Source organism: Corvus cornix, chromosome 1A (assembly GCF_000738735.6).
Source record: "Corvus cornix cornix isolate S_Up_H32 chromosome 1A, ASM73873v5, whole genome shotgun sequence".
Lineage (NCBI taxonomy): Eukaryota > Metazoa > Chordata > Aves > Passeriformes > Corvidae > Corvus > Corvus cornix.
In genome coordinates this window covers 50,483,802-50,500,977 of record NC_047057.1, presented here as the reverse complement: position 1 = coordinate 50,500,977, position 17,176 = coordinate 50,483,802, and the positions used below count along the sequence as shown (strand labels likewise).

Sequence of the window (17,176 nt, the reverse complement as noted above, 5' to 3'; positions counted from 1 at the left end):
ACCCCAGCAGCAACTTGTCCCTAACCAGTGAAGCAGCCATGGCACAGCAGGAGACTTTTTAGACCATAGGACTCCTGATGGAGCTGGGACAAATAGTGGGATGAATGACTGGGGAAACAACTAAAAGAAAAAGTGTCTCCCACAACAAGCTGCCACCTCCATGTCTCACAGCTCTCCCCAGCACTGGCCTGTCCCAGGGGCTCACCACATTTCCCCCCTCCTCTGTCTGCTCTGTGGCAGCTAATCAGTGACCCACTGACAGTCTCTGTCCATCACTCGTCTCTGCACGCAATGCGGTAATTAAACCCTGACCCTGGGCTCCTTTTATCCATTTCCTCTGCACAGTCACTCCCCGAAATGGCAGAGGGGAGGGCCTGCTGTGGAGGCTCCTGCCCCAGTCTCCAGCTCTAATGAAGATGTAAAGCACAGGAAAGACTCTTTGTGAAAAGAAAGATGCTGAGGGGGCAGCCAAAGAGGTATTGAGTGGTACAAGGCTTCCCACATGATTGTGCTGAGCTCTGCTGACCTATGTCCATCAGGCAAGTCTTTTGTAAACCTTCAATTCTTTATCATCACACCCACAGGTTGTCCAGCATCCTTCCCCTGCTCAAACATACCTTCAGAAAACCCGCCCCTCCTCTGCATGTCCTCAGGGCAGTGCCAGGTGTGGTGCCTCGCTCAGATCTAGCAAAAAAAGCTTCCCAGAAGCCTCAATATATCCAGCCCTGGGCTTGCTCACCCCACAACATCAACACAGAGCTTCTGCCCTCCCTGGTGAGAACCTCTTGCCTCCACTTGGACTCAGCCCAATGCCTCAGGCCTGACACAGGGCTTTCCTCATTAAACACCTGTAGAAGGGCAGAGGGGAAGTCTCAGTGATGGGGTGAATCCCATGGAGCACAGTGGATGGGCACAGGAGCTGGCTTGGACAAGGTGATGTTGCTCTTGTCTGCACAGAAGGACAATAGAAGATACACCCAGTGACAGACAGGAGTCACAAAATGCCAGGAAGTTTTTTTTTTTTGACTTTCTTTCTCTTTCTGCTTTCTGGCAATCTGCAAAATTTATTACACAGATTGATAAACAGCCAGAAATGATGCTGAGCACTCCAGACTCTGCTTCCTCCTCCTTACTCTGAGTGGGGAAGCTGCCTCCCTCCCACGCATGAGCAAGAAGGGCTGGGGCCACCCGGGGAAGGGCATGACGGGTAAAGCAGTGCCCCCAAACAATTAAGCACTGTCCCAGGCACTGCACACCCTTGTCCTGGGAACAAAAGAGTCACACACAAGAGACCTGACTGTGAAGCCTCCATCCGCTTTCATCACTGACCCCCAGGGCAGTCAGGGCACAAGGTCAGCCCACTTAAACTCCAAACTCGGCCAGAAATAGAGCTGGGAAGTGGGCAAGGGTGGCCAACTGCAGGGGTCCCCAACCATTTGAGGGGTTCTTTGACTGAGCCATTTGATTTCATCAAAGACACATTTTTTTCTGGAAGGAAAATGGAGAGCAGTGGGTGTGAAAGGAGTAAGGGGGAGGCAGGGTGTTCACCATGAATTATGACCACTCTCAACAACAGTCTTTTACATTGCAGAGGTGAGGAGATGATGGGGTAATTGGGCATGTTAGACCCATGCATAATGAGGGCAAGTCTCTGCCTGTTTCCCACCCCTCACTCTGCTACTGCTCATGAGATGTGGTCCCCCAGATGCCCTGTCTCTATTCTGCTGTGGAGCTCAGCATCCCAAGGGCTCATCCCAAGGACCACAAGCTTTGATAGCACCTTGCCAGACCAGTAGTGCCCCTGGGCTGTGCAACGGCGTGTGGTCATGGCCCTGGAATGGAAAGGCTGAAAGTTGCCTTACAAATAAAAAATGATCAGCCAAGCCAGGGCTCCTGCTTTCCACCTGCAGAGTCTCACAAAACCCATTAGGCTTTAAGTCGTTGTTAGGGTTTTTCAGGTTGCAAGTACTGATGTAATGCCTTCATAGAGGTAACAGCTGCACCAGATGCCCCGAGACCTATCTCCTTGGCTGGGAGAAGTAGTCTGTGGGGACAAAGTCCAGAGGCACTGAAACATGTTTGGTGCACTTGGAAATACAATCTGCCACAAAGCATTGTCCGTTTCACCCAACTTCCCTCTGGATAAACCTTGGAGAATTCTAAGTGCAGGAAATTTCAGAGGAAGGACAATTAAAGCACCCAGTGAAAGCAGCCCCCTATTCCACCCCAACAGGGCCATGTCCCACCTGCCCCATACAGAGGCTGCTGCAAGTATTTGGAGCACCCAGCAGGAATGGGGTAGGGACAGAGCAGGCAGGCTGTGCAGTGATGGGCAGGAAATACAATCCCCACACTAACTCACTGGAAGTTCCCCCCAAAACAGAGAACATGGCTCAAGGGACAGCTATCAAAGAGGATGTTAGTTCAGAGTTAGTTGTGTTGACACTGAAAACAGTAGCAGAAAAGCAGCCAGAAACATGAGATTCAGCACAGCCCCAGTACACAGAAATATATCTGAGTGCCAAGAAGCTAACCAGTCATGCAACGTGTGATCTGCTTGCAGACTCCTTATTACACGTGATGAAAGACAAGCAGAAGGGAGTTTTGACTCTCAAACTTTTCATGGATTGTGTACTTGGGGATAGAAAAATCTCTGTATGTGCAAACTAAGCCCTCTTGATTGAAGCCATATTGGTAGACTGTAAGCAGTGAGCCCAATTTTCAAGAGAAAGCTGCATTTCAAATTTTTGGTACAATTAATCAGACCTATTCTTGAAAATGAACAGATTCCTGGGATTTTTTTAAAGTGTTGGCTGGCCTTGCTTTTTTGGATTTTAGGTAACCATTTTCATCAGCAATTCATTACTTTTCCCCTTGGGAGGAGGCGATCGGCTGGATTTCTACTATTGAGACAGACATGGCTTTAGGGCACATGCAGATTCATCCTCCAGCTCACACAGAGAGAATCCAATCGATCTTGGACACTTTGGGGCAGCTGTGCACAAAAGGCAGGGTCAGTCAGCACACGCATACAAAGGCCGATGCTTCAGGGACGAACTGAAGGACATGCACAACGTCCACACTTCACTGGAGCAGCACAAAACAAGGCTCATCAGACCTACAGGTTCTGGCCTTGTCAGTGTCAGCAGGTCTAGTTTTTCACCTCGGGCCAGTTCTGCTTCTTGTCTTTCTTTTTAATGGCAGGAGCTGCCAGCAAAGGAAACATTCACTGCTTGTTCATCTCCCTTGCAGCTCTAGTAGCAGGAGTGGACAGCAGGAGAAACGAGGTCCTGCAACTTATTTTAACCAGTCTGATACCCAGCCATGCACAAGGCCCTTGGGAGCAAGCAAATGATTCACGTTATGCAAGTGTTCTCCTATGTGTGTGAAAAACCTCTTTTTCCCCCCTTGCAGTAAAACAGGAGAAATATCCCAACTTTGCAAACCCTGAACCCAGGCCCCCTCCTGCAGCAGCAATTCCGGGCAGTGACCACACGGTGGCGATCCCCCCTTAGAAATAGAGCCCAGCCGGTGGCCGGGGGCGACCCTGCGAAGCCCGCGGGACACAGCGCGGGGACAGCGCGGGACACGCGGCCCCCGCCGCACGGAGCAGTCCTGCCGGGCCGTGGGACAGACAGCAGGCTCTGGTTCTGCCTGTGTGACATTTGCTTAATCAGCTGTCTGTATTAGCTGTCAGCTTCGGGGAGGCTTCTGCGGGGTGACATCTTTGCTTGTGTTGCAGGGTCTCTCTCAGGACCCCAGCGTCGCAGAATCTGTCCAGCTAAATTGCCACTGTCTCTAGGGATGGATATTCCACCAGCTCTCTGGCGTGATGTAACAGTGTTTATCCACCCTCATAGTGATTTTTTTCCCCTTTTGTTGCACTGTAATTCCATCCTGCAACCCCTTCCTCTCGTCTTTAGCTGTGCAAAAACCCTCAGAAGAAGCTGGCTCTGTGTTCTCCATATCACCCTCAGCCACAGTCAAGTGCTATTGCATTGTTGAGCCCCAGCAAGCTCTTCATGCAGAGAGCAGGGTCTGGCTCATCAGCTCTGGAGCTTCACTGATGTAAATTGCTGTCAGTGCCCAGGGTCAGGATGTCAGTCTCTTTTCTTCAGAGAGCTCCCACCTGAAGGACTGCATTTCTCATTCAGCTTCCCTTCATAAATAAACCACATCTTAAACCCAGGACTTCAAAATGATTATTAACAACACATTCTTGCCCTTGTAGTCCAGCATTGTGGGTGGCTTCAGTCAGTGTTTTGATGTATGCAGACAAGAGGCTCACGGGGTTGCATTCTGCTAACACTAACCACCCTCTCAGCCAGCAAGGGAGGTCATCGTCATGGGCCAGTCCTTGTTCCTAGTCACAGAGTTTTCAGTTCAAAGGGTACAGTGTTGGGGGGTTTTTTGATCTGCGTCAGTAAGTCGGGTTTGGCAGCCTGGTAATTGCTCAGAGCCAGGAGAGGCTGGAAAAGATGACACATAATGCAAAAAGGCGACCACATTCCTCTGGGAAATCACAGCATTCTCCCAGTGATGGTACTGTCATGATGGCGGCAGGAAAACCATTTGAACACCCAACCACTGCCCACACACACATCGCAGAGGAGAAGAATGCGTGGAAGCCTGGTGATCCTGCCGCACACATGGCAGTGCAATGGTTTTGCACACAGCTGTGCTGACTGGCTTCCACATCTACTGGCATCCAATGCTTCCGCAGGTCACTGCTGGCCTGCCAGCAGTAGAGGTGATTGTGCCAACCAGTTTCACAGAATCACTGAATCAATTAGGTTGGAGAAGCCCTCTGAGATCGTGGAGTGCAGCCTCTGACCGAACACCACCTTGGCAGCCAGGCCATGGCACTGAGTGCCACATCCAGTCTTCCCTTAAACACCTCCAGGGACGGTGACTCCACCACCTCCCTGGGCAGCCCATCCCAATGCCCAGTCACCCCTTCTGTGAAGAAATTCCTCCTAATGTCCAACCCGAACCTCCCCTGGTGCAGCTTAAGGCTGTGTCTTCTTGTCCTGTCGCTGGTTGCCTGGGAGAAGAGACTGACCCCCACCTGGCTACAGCCTCCTTTCAGGGGGTTGTAGAGAGGGATCAGGTCACCCCTGAGCCTCTTTTTCTCCAGCCTAACCAAGCCCCACTCCCTCAGCTGCTCCTCACAGGACTTGTGCTCCAGACCCTTCCCCAGCTCCATTGCCCTTCTCTGGACACACTCCAACACCTCAGTGTCCTCCTTGTAGTGAGGGGCCCAGAGCTGGACACAGGATTCAAGGTGGAGCATCACCAGTGCTGCGTACAGAATCACAGAATCATAGAATGAACTAGGTTAGAAAAGACCTTTGAGATCACCAAGTCCAACCTATGACCTAACACCTCCCCATCAGCTAAACAACGGCACTGAGTGCCATGTCCAGTTTTTTTTTAAACACATCCAGGCACAGTGAATCCACCACCTCTCTGGGCAGACCATTCCAGTGCCCAATCACTCTTTCAGGGAAGAATTTTCTCCTGACGTATAACCTAAACTTCCCCTGGCACAGCTTAAGACTGTATCCTAATCATGATCCCTTCCCCGGTCCTGCTGGCCACACTATTTCTGGTAGAGATCGGGATGCCACTGGCATTTTCGGCCACAGAGGCCCCCGCTGGCTCATGTTCATCCAGCTCTGACCAGCTCCCCCAGGACCTTTTCTGCTGGGCCACTTTTCCCCCAGCCTGCAGCGTCGCATGGGGTTATTGCGACCGAAGCGTAGGACCCGGCCCTTGGCCTCGTTGAGCCTCAAAGCTCTCTGCGTCCCCGTTGTCACCGCACTCAGCAGTCCGGGACGCGCTGCACTCACACACGCCCGTGCCCGGCGAGTGCCGGGTGTTTGTGCCGGGGTGTTTGTGCCGGGGTTTTTGTTGCCGGGGTGTTGTGCCGCGGTGTTTGTGCCGCGGTGTTTGTGCCGGGTGTTTGTTGCCGGGGTGTTTGTGCCGGGTGTTTGTGCCGGGTGTTTGTGCCGGGTGTTTGTGCCGGGGTTTTGTGTGCCGGGGTTTTTGTGCCGGGTGTTTGTGCCGGGTGTTTGTGCCGCGGTGTTTGTGCCGGGTGTTTGTGCCGGGTGTTTGTGCCGCGGTGTTTGTGCCGGGTGTTTGTGCCGGGTGTTTGTGCCGGGTGTTTGTGCCGCGGTGTTTGTGCCGCGGTGTTTGTGCCGGGGTGTTTGTGCCGGGTGTTTGTGCCGGGGTGTTTGTGCCGGGGTGTTTGTGCCGCGGTGTTTGTGCCGGGTGTTTGTGCGGGTGTTTGTGCCGGGGTGTTTGTGCCGGGGTTTTTGTGCCGGGGTGTTTGTGCCGCGGTGTTTGTGCCGGGTGTTTGTGCCGGGGTGTTTTGTGGCCGGGTGTTTGTGCCGGGGTTTTTGTGCCGGGTGTTTGTGCCGGGGTTTTGTGCCGGGTGTTTGTGCCGCGGTGTTTGTTGCCGCGGTGTTTTTGTGCCGCGGTGTTTGTGCCGGGGTGTTTGTGCCGGGTGTTTGTGCCGCGGTGTTTGTGCCGCGGTGTTTGTTGCCGGGGTGTTTGTGCCGGGGTGTTTGTGCCGGGTGTTTGTGCCGCGGTGTTTGTGCCGGGGTGTTTTGTGCCGGGGTGTTTGTGCCGGGTGTTTGTGCCGGGGTGTTTGTGCCGGGTGTTTGTGCCGGGTGTTTGTGCCGGGGTGTTTGTGCCGGGGGTGTTTTGTGCCGCGGTGTTTGTGCCGCGGTGTTGTGCCGGGTGTTTGTGCCGGGTGTTTGTGCCGGGGTGTTTGTGCCGGGTGTTTGTGCCGGGTGTTTGTGCCGCGGTGTTTGTGCCGGGTGTTTGTGCCGGGTGTTTGCGCGGGGCCCGTCCCGCCGCGCCCCGCCGCTGACAGCGAGTGCCCGTCCCCATGGCAACGCGGCGGCCGCGGGGGGCGGGGCTCGGGGCGGGCGCTTCCGGGCGGCGCCGGCGGTGACGTGTCCGGCGGGGGCTGACGGCGCCGCGCGGCCGCTTCCGGTGAGCCTGGGGGCCCCTCAGGGACGCCCCCCCGCGGCTGCCCCGGGACGGCCCCGCCGGGCGGGGGCTGCGCTCGCCCCCTCCCCGGCCGGACACTGCCCGCAGCCCCTCCCCGGCCGGACACTGCCCGCAGCCCCTGCCCGGCCCCGCGTCCGGGGATGGGCACGGTGAGCTGTCCCTGGAGCCCTGCTCCCGCAGGGTCGGGTGTGGCGGAGGCGACCACCGCCGCAGTACTGCCGAAGGGCGAGCGGAACCCCAGCGTGCCAGCTAATTACTGCCCGAGATTAAGTGGAAAGGGGGGTTGTGCATGGGGAAATAATGAGGCTTGCGGTGAAAAGCTTAAACACGGCCTCCCGAGACAGGCGGTGAGCGTCAAAAGGTGCCGTGGCTTGCTGTGAAGTCAGGAGCGTGGAGATGGGCAGTGCTGCCGGGGATAAAGCGAAGTGTCTTTAGCAGCCGTGGTGCAGGTCGAGCGTGGGAAGAAGCAGCTTCCGCAAGGGACCACGTTTTGTTCTGTGCTCTGGAAATGCTGCACGTGTGTCAGTCTTGGCTTTGGAACGTGCAGCATTCAAACTCGAGGGCTTTCTCGTGTCGCATGCGGAGCACAGAACCAGGGACACTTGACACGTTTTTCATCTTTGATATAAGAGCATAGACCGCGATGTGGCGTTCAAAAAAAGAAAAAGGAGATTGATAAGGGTGACAGGTTGGTTCTCTGTGTTTCTCTATTGCAGTCATTCATTTACTTGGTCTGTTCTATTCTTTCTTCCCAGGGAGTTTGGAATTAGTAGCTTCAGACAAACAGACGCCACTTAACCAAAACAATGTTTGCAGATTTGGACTATGATATTGAAGAAGATAAGCTGTGAGTATTTCACTTGTCTCTTCCTGGTGTTTCTAACAATAGAAGTAGGCTTTGCAGCCAAGACCTAATGAGAGTTGATAAATTTACCTGTGCCTGACACTGTGTGCTGAACATCAGACTTCCTGTTCAGTGCTGATTTCTTGCTCCCTCTGGAGACTGGGAATGAGGTATCACTGTGCTGGTGAGCAAAGGTGAATGTTTGTGTTGCTCTGCAGTGACTGCCCTGCATTTAACAGAGCACTTGATTTGCATCACATTTATGCTGTGCAAGTTGTCCTCTGACTCCAGCACTAAGTGCAGATGAAACACTAAAGCGTGATAGTGTTTCTTCAGTGCCTAGCAATGGATGAGCATGTCTCTTCCACCTCTAATCCTTGCATGCAATCCCAAGAAAAAGATAGCACAGAACGTCTCCCTCCTGGCCCGTCCTGATAGACTCTGTGGCAGAGGTGAAGGAATGAATTCAGATGTGCAGTGCCCATGATGTCTTCCATTTGTACTGACTCAGATACTGGAGTTATTTCATACACAAGCTCTGCCTACGCGTTCAGTTATTCCTTTCTCTTTGTAGGGGCATCCCCACTGTACCTGGGACAGTGACCCTGAAGAAGGACTCTCAGAACCTGATTGGGATCAGCATTGGGGGAGGAGCACAGTACTGCCCCTGTCTCTACATTGTCCAGGTGGGCACCAGGGGAGGAAAAAGAAAACATCTTTTTAAAGCAGTGTTGGCCTGAGAGATGGGAAGTGTGGAGAGAGAGCCCTATGGTGCTTGTTTTTCTCAAAGTGGGAGATGACATCTCATTTTTCAGTGAAAGATTTCCTTACTCTAGTACCTAGTAGGTGTGGAAGAATTAAATTAAGACTTCTGGAATTATCCTCCCAGGAGAGCACGTTAGAATTCACAGAGGAACAGTGTGACACTCTCAACATCAGGAAATCCTGTATGTGAGGAGGCACATTCCTAGGGGCAAGAACTTCCTGAAGAAACAAGATGATCAGCCCATCTTTTGGTTTGGAGAGGGGGAAAACTGCAGCCACACCACGGGCAAAGTAAAAGTGAATTAAATAGGAGGAATGCAGTAGTTTGGTTTGTGCTCTTTAGCTCTGCATTGACCTTCCTCCTGATTCCAGGCTGCCTGTGCTCTGTCTTAGGTGTTCGATAACACTCCAGCAGCCTTAGATGGCACCGTGGCAGCTGGGGATGAAATCACAGGAGTCAACGGGAAGTCCGTCAAAGGGAAGACCAAGGTGGAGGTGGCCAAGATGATACAGATGGTAAAGGTGAGAGGTAGGAGGGGGCCACTGGAGGTTTTGGGTTGTAGTTGGCAGCTTATTGTCCTTGGGTAAAGGGAGCTGCTGCTGCCTGCTTCCAGCACAGCAGTTTTGGGTTTGCTCTTTCTGCAGGGAGAAGTGACAATACACTACAACAAGCTTCAGGCTGACCCAAAGCAGGGCAAGTCTTTGGATATTGGTAAGACTGGTTTCTTTCTCCCTAGAGTGTTAAAATGATGTGGAGGGGTGAAAGATTGATCCCAGCTAAAACCAAAGTAAAATTCTGTCTCCTTTCTTGCTCTTCAACTCAGTCTTTTCAAATGGATACTGTCAAAGAGAGTTACAGGTTTAAAAAAAATCCTTCCCTGACTTCTTGAAATAGTCTTGAAAGTTAAATCAAGACTTAACTGTTGTTGTGGGAGGCTTGTTTTTCTGTGCTGTGTTTAGCATGGATGATGAATCTCAACTACATAATAATTTAATTAATTTATTTTTAATACATGTAAGTTATGCTGACCTGTTTTTAGATGTACACAGAAATGTGTCAATTGAAAGGCATTGGTGGTGATTTCTAAGCCTGGAGAACAGTGATGAAATACCTACCTACACTGAGTTTTGTACAAACATAAATTTTATGGGAGAGAGGAGAGCCTTTATTGCTAAAACAAAGTGTCTGGTTTTGAACTAAGTCTACACTGCTGTTTCCTTTATATGATCTGCCTTTCTCACTTTCCAGCAAAATGTGTCCATTCTCTGTGCTGTCATTTCTTTTCGTGGTGATTATGGTGCTAATAAATTGACAGGAGTTCTGGAAAATCATGAATAGTGAGATGGATTTCTGGGAGAACAGAAGTGTGATGAGAATATGGTATTTTCCAGAACACTGCGGCTTCAGTTCTTGGGATCTGCAGGCAAGTCTGCCTGTAAATAAGGGTGACTGAGTCATCTGGTTCCAAAGAGGACTTAGATGTCTCTAGTAATTTAAAGGGTATGACCACTGAAGACAGAAATTCCATCAAGAGGTGACGAAAGGGTTTAATTAGGATTCAAAAGGTAAAAGCAGGGAAAGGGACAACTCTGAGCATTAAATCCTGATTGTCTTTCAGCCTCATCTCCTGACTTCAGCTGAAGTAATACAGCAGATAGCATAACCAAAGCTTAGTTCCAAATATCAAGATAGGTGCTTTGCTTATAGCAAAGTGATTCATTGGGACAGTCTTCCAAAAGAATTGCAGGTGCTCTATTGATTGAAGTGTTTAGGATGTGAGAGCAGAACAGATAGGCAAGTTAGAAGATGTGTTAAGCATGGCTGGGCCAGAGTGCCCTGTTTCTGTGGTATTCTCTACTTGCTGCCTTAATACTGAGTTAAGTGCAGTTCATCCAGTGCCTGGAAAACCAGTGAAACATGCTGGTGAGCTTTTCATGCCCACAGAAGTCACCCTGATGCTGGTTTGTAACTCTCTTTTGGCCTTTAGTGTTGAAGAAGGTAAAGCACCGCCTGGTAGAGAACATGAGCTCGGGGACAGCGGATGCCCTGGGGTTAAGCCGAGCCATACTTTGCAATGGTAAGTATTGTCCAGGAGGACATTTTCCTAATGGAACACTTATTCTTACTTTGCCTAATTTTATTGTTGCTTGCATGGTCCACATTCTTTCCTTCTGCTCTGCCTTGCTGTTGTGATTGTGTCTGCCCTTCCTGAGTGATATAGCCTGTCCTTGTGGCCATTTAAATGTTATCTCAGGTCAGATTAATTTAAAGCAGGGACCAGCTTAGTGAATGTCAATAGGTGGTGACCCCACACTATAAGTTTGCAGTAATTTTAAAGGCTTCCCATGTATCACAGGACAGGCATTAAGGGCTGAGGGAAATTGGAACCAAACATATGAAACTGGTATTTTTCCACCCAATCAGGTCTTAACCATGTCCTGAATGTGACTGTTATAATTCTGTATTCTGATTCTTGTTTCTATTTAGATGGACTCGTGAAGAGATTAGAGGAGCTGGAGAGGACTGCAGAGTTATACAAAGGTAAACTTGATATTCCATCAGACACCAGATGGGAGAGAAGGATGCCTCCATTATGTTTCAGTGAAGTGACTTAAATGTTTTTCTGGCTTCCATCACAGGCTTGACAGAGCACACCAAGAATCTTCTCAGGGCTTTCTTTGAGCTATCTCAGACACACAGAGGTAAAGAATCTTGAGCAAAGGGAGCACAAACCTTTGACCTCCAGTTTCAGGAGTTTTTGTCAGTACTTAGGTGTGTGATTCCTTCACTCTAAGAAAACTAAGGGTTGCAGAAATGAGCTGGGAAGGGCTGCTCTCCTGCATTACCAGTCGTGGTGCTGACACAGGCCCTGTCTTTCACATGAGACATTGGGGAAGTGCCCTGCCAAACTCTGGTCTTTAGGGAATATGTAGCATCAACCCCCAGCTAATTGTAAGGTTATGGGAGGGACTTCTAATATTAGAGACAAGATTTTTCTCAGCGTTCACCTCTTTATTCATCTGTCTCTGTTGTTCTGCTCATGCAGCATTTGGAGATGTTTTCTCTGTCATTGGTGTACGGGAACCACAACCAGCTGCCAGTGAAGCCTTTGTGAAATTTGCTGATGCCCATCGCAGCATTGAGAAGTTTGGGATTCACCTTCTGAAAACAATTAAGCCGGTAAGGAATTTAACCATGGGAGTAAAGGGTTTGGAGAAGAGGGGAATCTAGAAAGGCCTGTCTTTAAAGATGTGGTCTTAAAAGTTCATTCATTGTGGGAAGAATGATCCTTGTCTGCTTTCCTTCTGGGAATTCTCTTAATAATGAAAAGAACCTGAGTGGTAACATAATGAATATATCAATCTTGTCCCTATGACTTCTGCACATGAATATATTCCTCTCCTTTTCTTTTGGGGATGAGGGAGTAGTCTGATCAGTGTAGTACCTGATACTGGTACCCATAACTGTGTTATGGCACTAAAAGAGCTTAGATAAGCAGCCCAGGAACAATGTAAGGATTTCAATCAATATACTTGAGTGAGAGTCTCCAGGGGGTGTGTGCACTTAGTTTAGCAAAGAGAGGATTACGTGTTGGTTTGGGCACCACTTTCAGTGCCATGTTGGATCAATGATGCTGGGTCATGGAACTTTGAATTGGGGAGAGCTGTTTCCAGGACCAGCTGGAAATAAAATGAGTCAAAAGGAGATGAATCCAGGCTAGAAGTGAGGCAAACTTTTCTAACACTGGAACCACTTGCCAGTGACAGTAATGGGGGCTCTAACCATTCTGAGGCATGATCAGACATTTTCTTTCAAATATGCTGTAGTGCAAAAAAGAGTTAACTCGAGGCAGCCTCATGACCTGTGCTGGGTAGAAGGTTGCACTTGAATTGTAGTCATGCTTTTTAGTCTTAATTCAGCAACATGGTGTTTCCCTTGCAGATGCTCACTGACTTGAATACGTATCTGAATAAAGCCATTCCTGACACAAGGCTGACTATCAAAAAATACCTGGATGTCAAGTTTGAATATTTGGTGAGCTGCTTGCTTTTTTTTTTTTTCCCCCCCTAAGTGCTGGTTGAAATTAAGTTTCATAGAATCATCCTGAAAGTCACATGTAGCCTATATGATCACATATCCATCCTTCCATGAGAGAATGCACTGGATTTTTCACTTCTTTGTTTACTGCCAGATTACTCAGATTCAGACACCTGCTCTTAACCAAATACTTTTCACTGGTAAGAAAGATCTCACAGTACCCAGATGACTTATTTCCCACATGACCCAAATTATTTCCTGATTTATTTGTAAAGAGTTCCTCTGCAACTTAGGCTGTTGAACTCCTCTAAAAAGCTCCCCAGTCCATATTTTTCAGGTAATTTTGGACATTCTGTCTTTAGCCAAAGTAAACAACTGTCAAGTCATATTTGCTTTAATTTAGACCTTGCCTTTTTTTTTCCTCCTTCATTCCACTCACCCCTTGTTTTCTACCCAAAAAGGGTAAGGTTGCTAAGTGCACCTGTTCTGTAACTGTAGGAATCTGTTTCTTTTTACACATTGAGAGAAGTATTTGGAGCTGCAGCCCTAAGGCAAGGCAATATGGCAGCATCTCTTCCTACATAAATCCTTCCTGCAATTAATCTTTTTCTTTCCCTCTTTATTCATTCCCATCTCATACTTTTCTTGTACTGTCTTTTCCCAAAGAGTAGATGAACACAGGATTTTTCCCACTGTGCTTTCTTCAGAGTCTCTACCACTGAAGGAAGGCTTGGAATGGTACAACCTCATGGGTATGGATGATGATGAAGTTGTTTCTAATTTTTAATATTTCCTTCTTCTTTTGCCCTTTTTTTTTTATAATTATCTTTATTTCTGCAAAGTCTTACTGCCTGAAAGTCAAAGAGATGGATGATGAAGAGTACAGCTGCATTGTGAGTATCAGCACAATTGCAAAAGCACTGCTGAGCCTGTCAGCAGCCGAACTAGTGAATGCATCCTAAGGAATTACATACATTTGTTCTTAATGTATTAGAAATAGGGGATCCTTAAACGCTACCTGGGAAGCACTGCAGCTTGTTTGCTCAGTGGTTGTCTTTCTCAGTGTTTAAGTACTATTAGGTTATGTAAGGAGGATTAAGGTGTTATCTTCACAGATTCCATTTGTGTGTAGTGTACAGCTTATCATTAATTCTGGACTTGTTTCTGAGAAATGGAGATTTAGCTTCTCTGCAGCAAAATGCATGTGAAACTGCATTTATAAGTGAAGAAAATTGATTAAAGGATCTCTCTTAACAATAGGGGGTTTATAGTTTAGAATTTTAGGACTTTAATCCTTAACAGGTCTATTTAAAATAGCTAAAGGTATCCCATAAATTCCAGTTTCCCTGCATGAAAGTAACATCTTTTTTTTATCCTAGGTATCAGTCTCAGAGCAGGCATTTGATTTTTTGGAATGCCTAGTTCCCCAGTGCCAGGAAGGAATCAAGCTCCTAACACAAGCTTTCATTATGTGTTTCCTTCTAAGTGGGAAGGAAAGAACCCCAGTCATGCCCAGCAGAGTAACATCTTTGTGTTTTGGCATGGGCAGCGTGCGTTAGCGAGCTGTAGTCCATAGCACGGATTTTTCTGTGTGTTGTGCTTACAGGTGCAAGGGGAGGATGCTTTGTTGCTGACAGACCTAACCCCTTTCCAGACTGTTTAGCAGGACAATGTATAGGTCCCTCCCTGCTGGTTTCCAACATTGTGTCTGGATGGTTGTAGATACCAGAGGGTTCCCTGCGTAGATACAGAATTCATTATTCAATCCATACAGGGCAGACCTTGCAGAGGAGGGCAGATTTTTTTGTGTGCTTGATATAAACTTGTTTGTTCTTAATGCCTGTCTTCCTAGTCCAGGTAAGAAGCCATGCCACCCCTCCATGCTGGGCTGAAAGGTGCCTGTGCTTTTGTATTTGCTTAGTAGAGATGCTTTTCTTTACCATGGTTGGTGTGTGTTTGGCCTTCAGAGCGGCCCCACTGACTGCCAGTTTCTGACATGGTTCAGTGTTCCTCATGGTTCCTGCTCCTGACAGCAGTCCCCATGAGCCTGAGAGATCTGTAATAACCCAAGGTCATTGTGAGTCCACACTGGTAGGCAGACTCTGTGTACAAGCACTGTTGTGGGAGTCTCTAAAATGGTGCCATGTGTTTTGGCAGGCTCTGGGTGAGCCCCTCTACCGGGTCAGCACTGGGAACTACGAGTACCGCCTGATCCTGCGCTGCCGTCAGGAGGCTCGCATGCGCTTTGCCAAGATGAGGAAGGATGTGCTAGAGAAAATAGAGCTCCTGGACCAGAAACATGGTGAGTGCCACTGCTGAGTTCAGCAGACATGGCTTTGCCCTTTGTGTTCCTCTTTTGCCTCAGCTCAGTTCTTCTTTGCTGAAGAACTCCTTTGTGGCTGTGCCCGAGACATCAGCCCTGAGGGGCCAAAAGGGATTAGTGTGTAGGAGATTGTATCTAGTGCTGGTAAGGGAGGCTTGATCACAGCCTTCACACTGTTTGGGAAGGGAATTTTCACACTTTTTTCCCCCAACGTGTCTCCCCTACAGTGCAGGACATCGTGTTCCAGCTCCAGCGTTTTGTCTCCACCATGTCCAAGTACTATGACGACTGCTATGCCGTGCTCCGGGATGCCGATGTCTTTCCCATCGAGGTGGACCTTGCCCGCACCACTCTCAGCTATGGGCAGAAGGACACATACACAGATGGGGCAGAAGAAGAAGGAGAAAGTGAGAGAGAGGGTAGTGGGAAGGAGGATGCAAATGGAGAGAAGCTCATTGATGATGCCTGAGTGTGCCGGCATGGCCAGAGGAAGGACTTTGCAGACTGTTGGGAAAACATGTATTTCACATGGCAATTCATCCTCCGTGATTTCTCTGTGTGTCCAGCCTGGGATTCCTCCTCTGCTTTGGGTGGGGGTAGCTGGTTGGATTGGGACCAGCCTCTGCTTTCCTCTCTTTTCCTTTGCTTGTTTGCCTGGATATTCTTTTTGCCCCTAGAGACTTCTGCTACCCAGCCTGGGTACTGAGGTGCGGGGAGGAAAAGCCGCTCCCACACTGCCGTGTGCCTCTGTGCAGACAGGACTCTGCTGAGCACGTGGGCAGCACCGCTCCCCTGGGGCATATGGAATCTGGTTAAGGGTTTGGAGGTGATTAGAGATGGTGAGAACAGCCCCCTTCCGTCCTCCCCTTGTGCTGGGGGAAAGTGTTAGCATCACTGTTTGCTGTCTTCAAGCTCCTTCTGAGGCTCCACCTTAGAACCGTGATGGAAAGACCCCCATCTTTAAACTAGAAAGGAGACACAAAGCCTCGTGGAGAAAGGAAGACATGCTCTTTAGGCAGAGACTTTGGGATTTTTTTAGTGTAAAGAATGACTAGTGTGCTCTCCTCTCTGCACAACTATTTTGTGCTGCCTCTGGGTCAGCCAGCAGCAGTAGCTATCCTCCCATTCCCTAGCACAAGGAAAGGGGGAAAAGGAAAGCTGAGGTATGTGAGACTACTTCTTTCCTCCTTGCTTTTCTCTTCTCCTCCCTCCATCCCTGTGGGCTAATCCCAGATGCAGATGGCACTTTGTTAGTGGGCAGCACAACTGCCAGGAGTGGTGTGCTTCTTGGGGCAGGGGTTTTGACTTCTGTCATTACATTCTAGTGGTCGTGGGAGAAGTTATTTAAGGGCATTAATTTATGATTTTTTTTTCTAATTTGTGTTTCTCTTTGATTGTTTTTTTGGAGCTTCTTCGTCTCCATGGGTGCCTGGGAAAAAGCCATCCATGGTGAAGCTGCTCTGGAGAATTTAAACAGACTCTGATGTAGTGACCATTGTCTGTAATAAATATGTGACATTTCATTTCATGTCCTTCATGCCTTTCCTATAAGAGATTTGTTTGCTGATCTTCCATTGGTTTTAATCTTAAATTATAATGTTGGGAAGATGGGTGTCATGTGCTGGCCATTTTCTTTCTTCTCATACTGGTGCATAATCTCTATACCAAGCTGTGGTGGTCAGTGCAGCACATTTCCAGAGGGAGAGGGTTATAAATAGCAAGGCCAGTCACCCAGTAGCAAGGCCAGTCACCCAGTAATACTGGGTGCTTCTCTGCATCTTAGCTTCCCAGGGGAACACCAGCCTTTTAAAGGCCCCCAGGTGCCTCAGTCCTGCCAAGGTGGCATCCCTGCATGCCTTCAGGGCCAGCTTCTCCACACAGCTCAGCTGTTGCATCACAAGCTTCGGCTGATTAAGTCCCTGATCCTCTTTCAGAGCTGTTTGTTGTGCCAAAACACAGAGCAGTTGAGAGGAACTGAAAACTTCAGTGGAGCTTGCCTGAAAGCCAGCAAGGAAAAGTGTAGGGCAGCATAGCTGGGTTTTTTTAGGAAGAGGTCTGGGAATCTTGCAGCACTCTCTGTAGTGAGATCTCATACCCTAAGGGCTTCTATTTGCTTTTGTGATAAAAATTTAAGAGCGGGAGGCTTAGTGGGAAATGTTGACTTGTGACAAGGAAACAGAGGGGA

The 17,176-nt window shown here is 48.9% G+C and overlaps 1 protein-coding gene across 3 annotated transcripts; it reads left to right on the top strand.

The window, feature by feature from the left end:
- Positions 1 to 6,945: 6,945 nt before the first annotated feature.
- On the top strand, positions 6,946 to 16,519 carry PICK1 (protein interacting with PRKCA 1). 3 transcript variants are annotated; one of them, XM_039571225.1, is made up of 13 exons: positions 6,946 to 7,002; positions 7,776 to 7,867; positions 8,439 to 8,550; positions 9,023 to 9,151; positions 9,275 to 9,341; positions 10,618 to 10,707; positions 11,118 to 11,171; positions 11,270 to 11,332; positions 11,677 to 11,810; positions 12,573 to 12,665; positions 13,511 to 13,561; positions 14,826 to 14,970; positions 15,219 to 16,519. In XM_039571225.1, the coding sequence occupies exons 2-13, from the start codon at positions 7,827 to 7,829 to the stop codon at positions 15,458 to 15,460; spliced, it is 1,221 nt and encodes a 406-aa protein (XP_039427159.1). In that variant the 5' UTR covers positions 6,946 to 7,002; positions 7,776 to 7,826; the 3' UTR covers positions 15,461 to 16,519. The 3 variants fall into 3 exon arrangements, with proteins under 3 accessions (XP_039427159.1, XP_039427160.1, XP_019148234.1); XM_039571226.1 differs by lacking the exon at positions 6,946 to 7,002 and adding an exon at positions 7,055 to 7,169; XM_019292689.2 differs by lacking the exon at positions 6,946 to 7,002 and adding an exon at positions 7,250 to 7,367.
- Positions 16,520 to 17,176: the final 657 nt, after the last annotated feature.

What these genes read in the sequence shown, in the direction of transcription:
- PICK1 (XM_039571225.1), top strand. Translation starts at nt 7,827, where the DNA reads ATGTTTGCAGATTTGGACTATGATATTGAAGAAGATAAGCT. An exon ending in TTCTGAAAACAATTAAGCCG is followed by an intron (nt 11,811 to 12,572) that starts GTAAGGAATTTA and finishes TTTCCCTTGCAG; the next exon opens with ATGCTCACTGACTTGAATAC. An exon ending in ATGTCAAGTTTGAATATTTG is followed by an intron (nt 12,666 to 13,510) that starts GTGAGCTGCTTG and finishes ATTTCTGCAAAG; the next exon opens with TCTTACTGCCTGAAAGTCAA.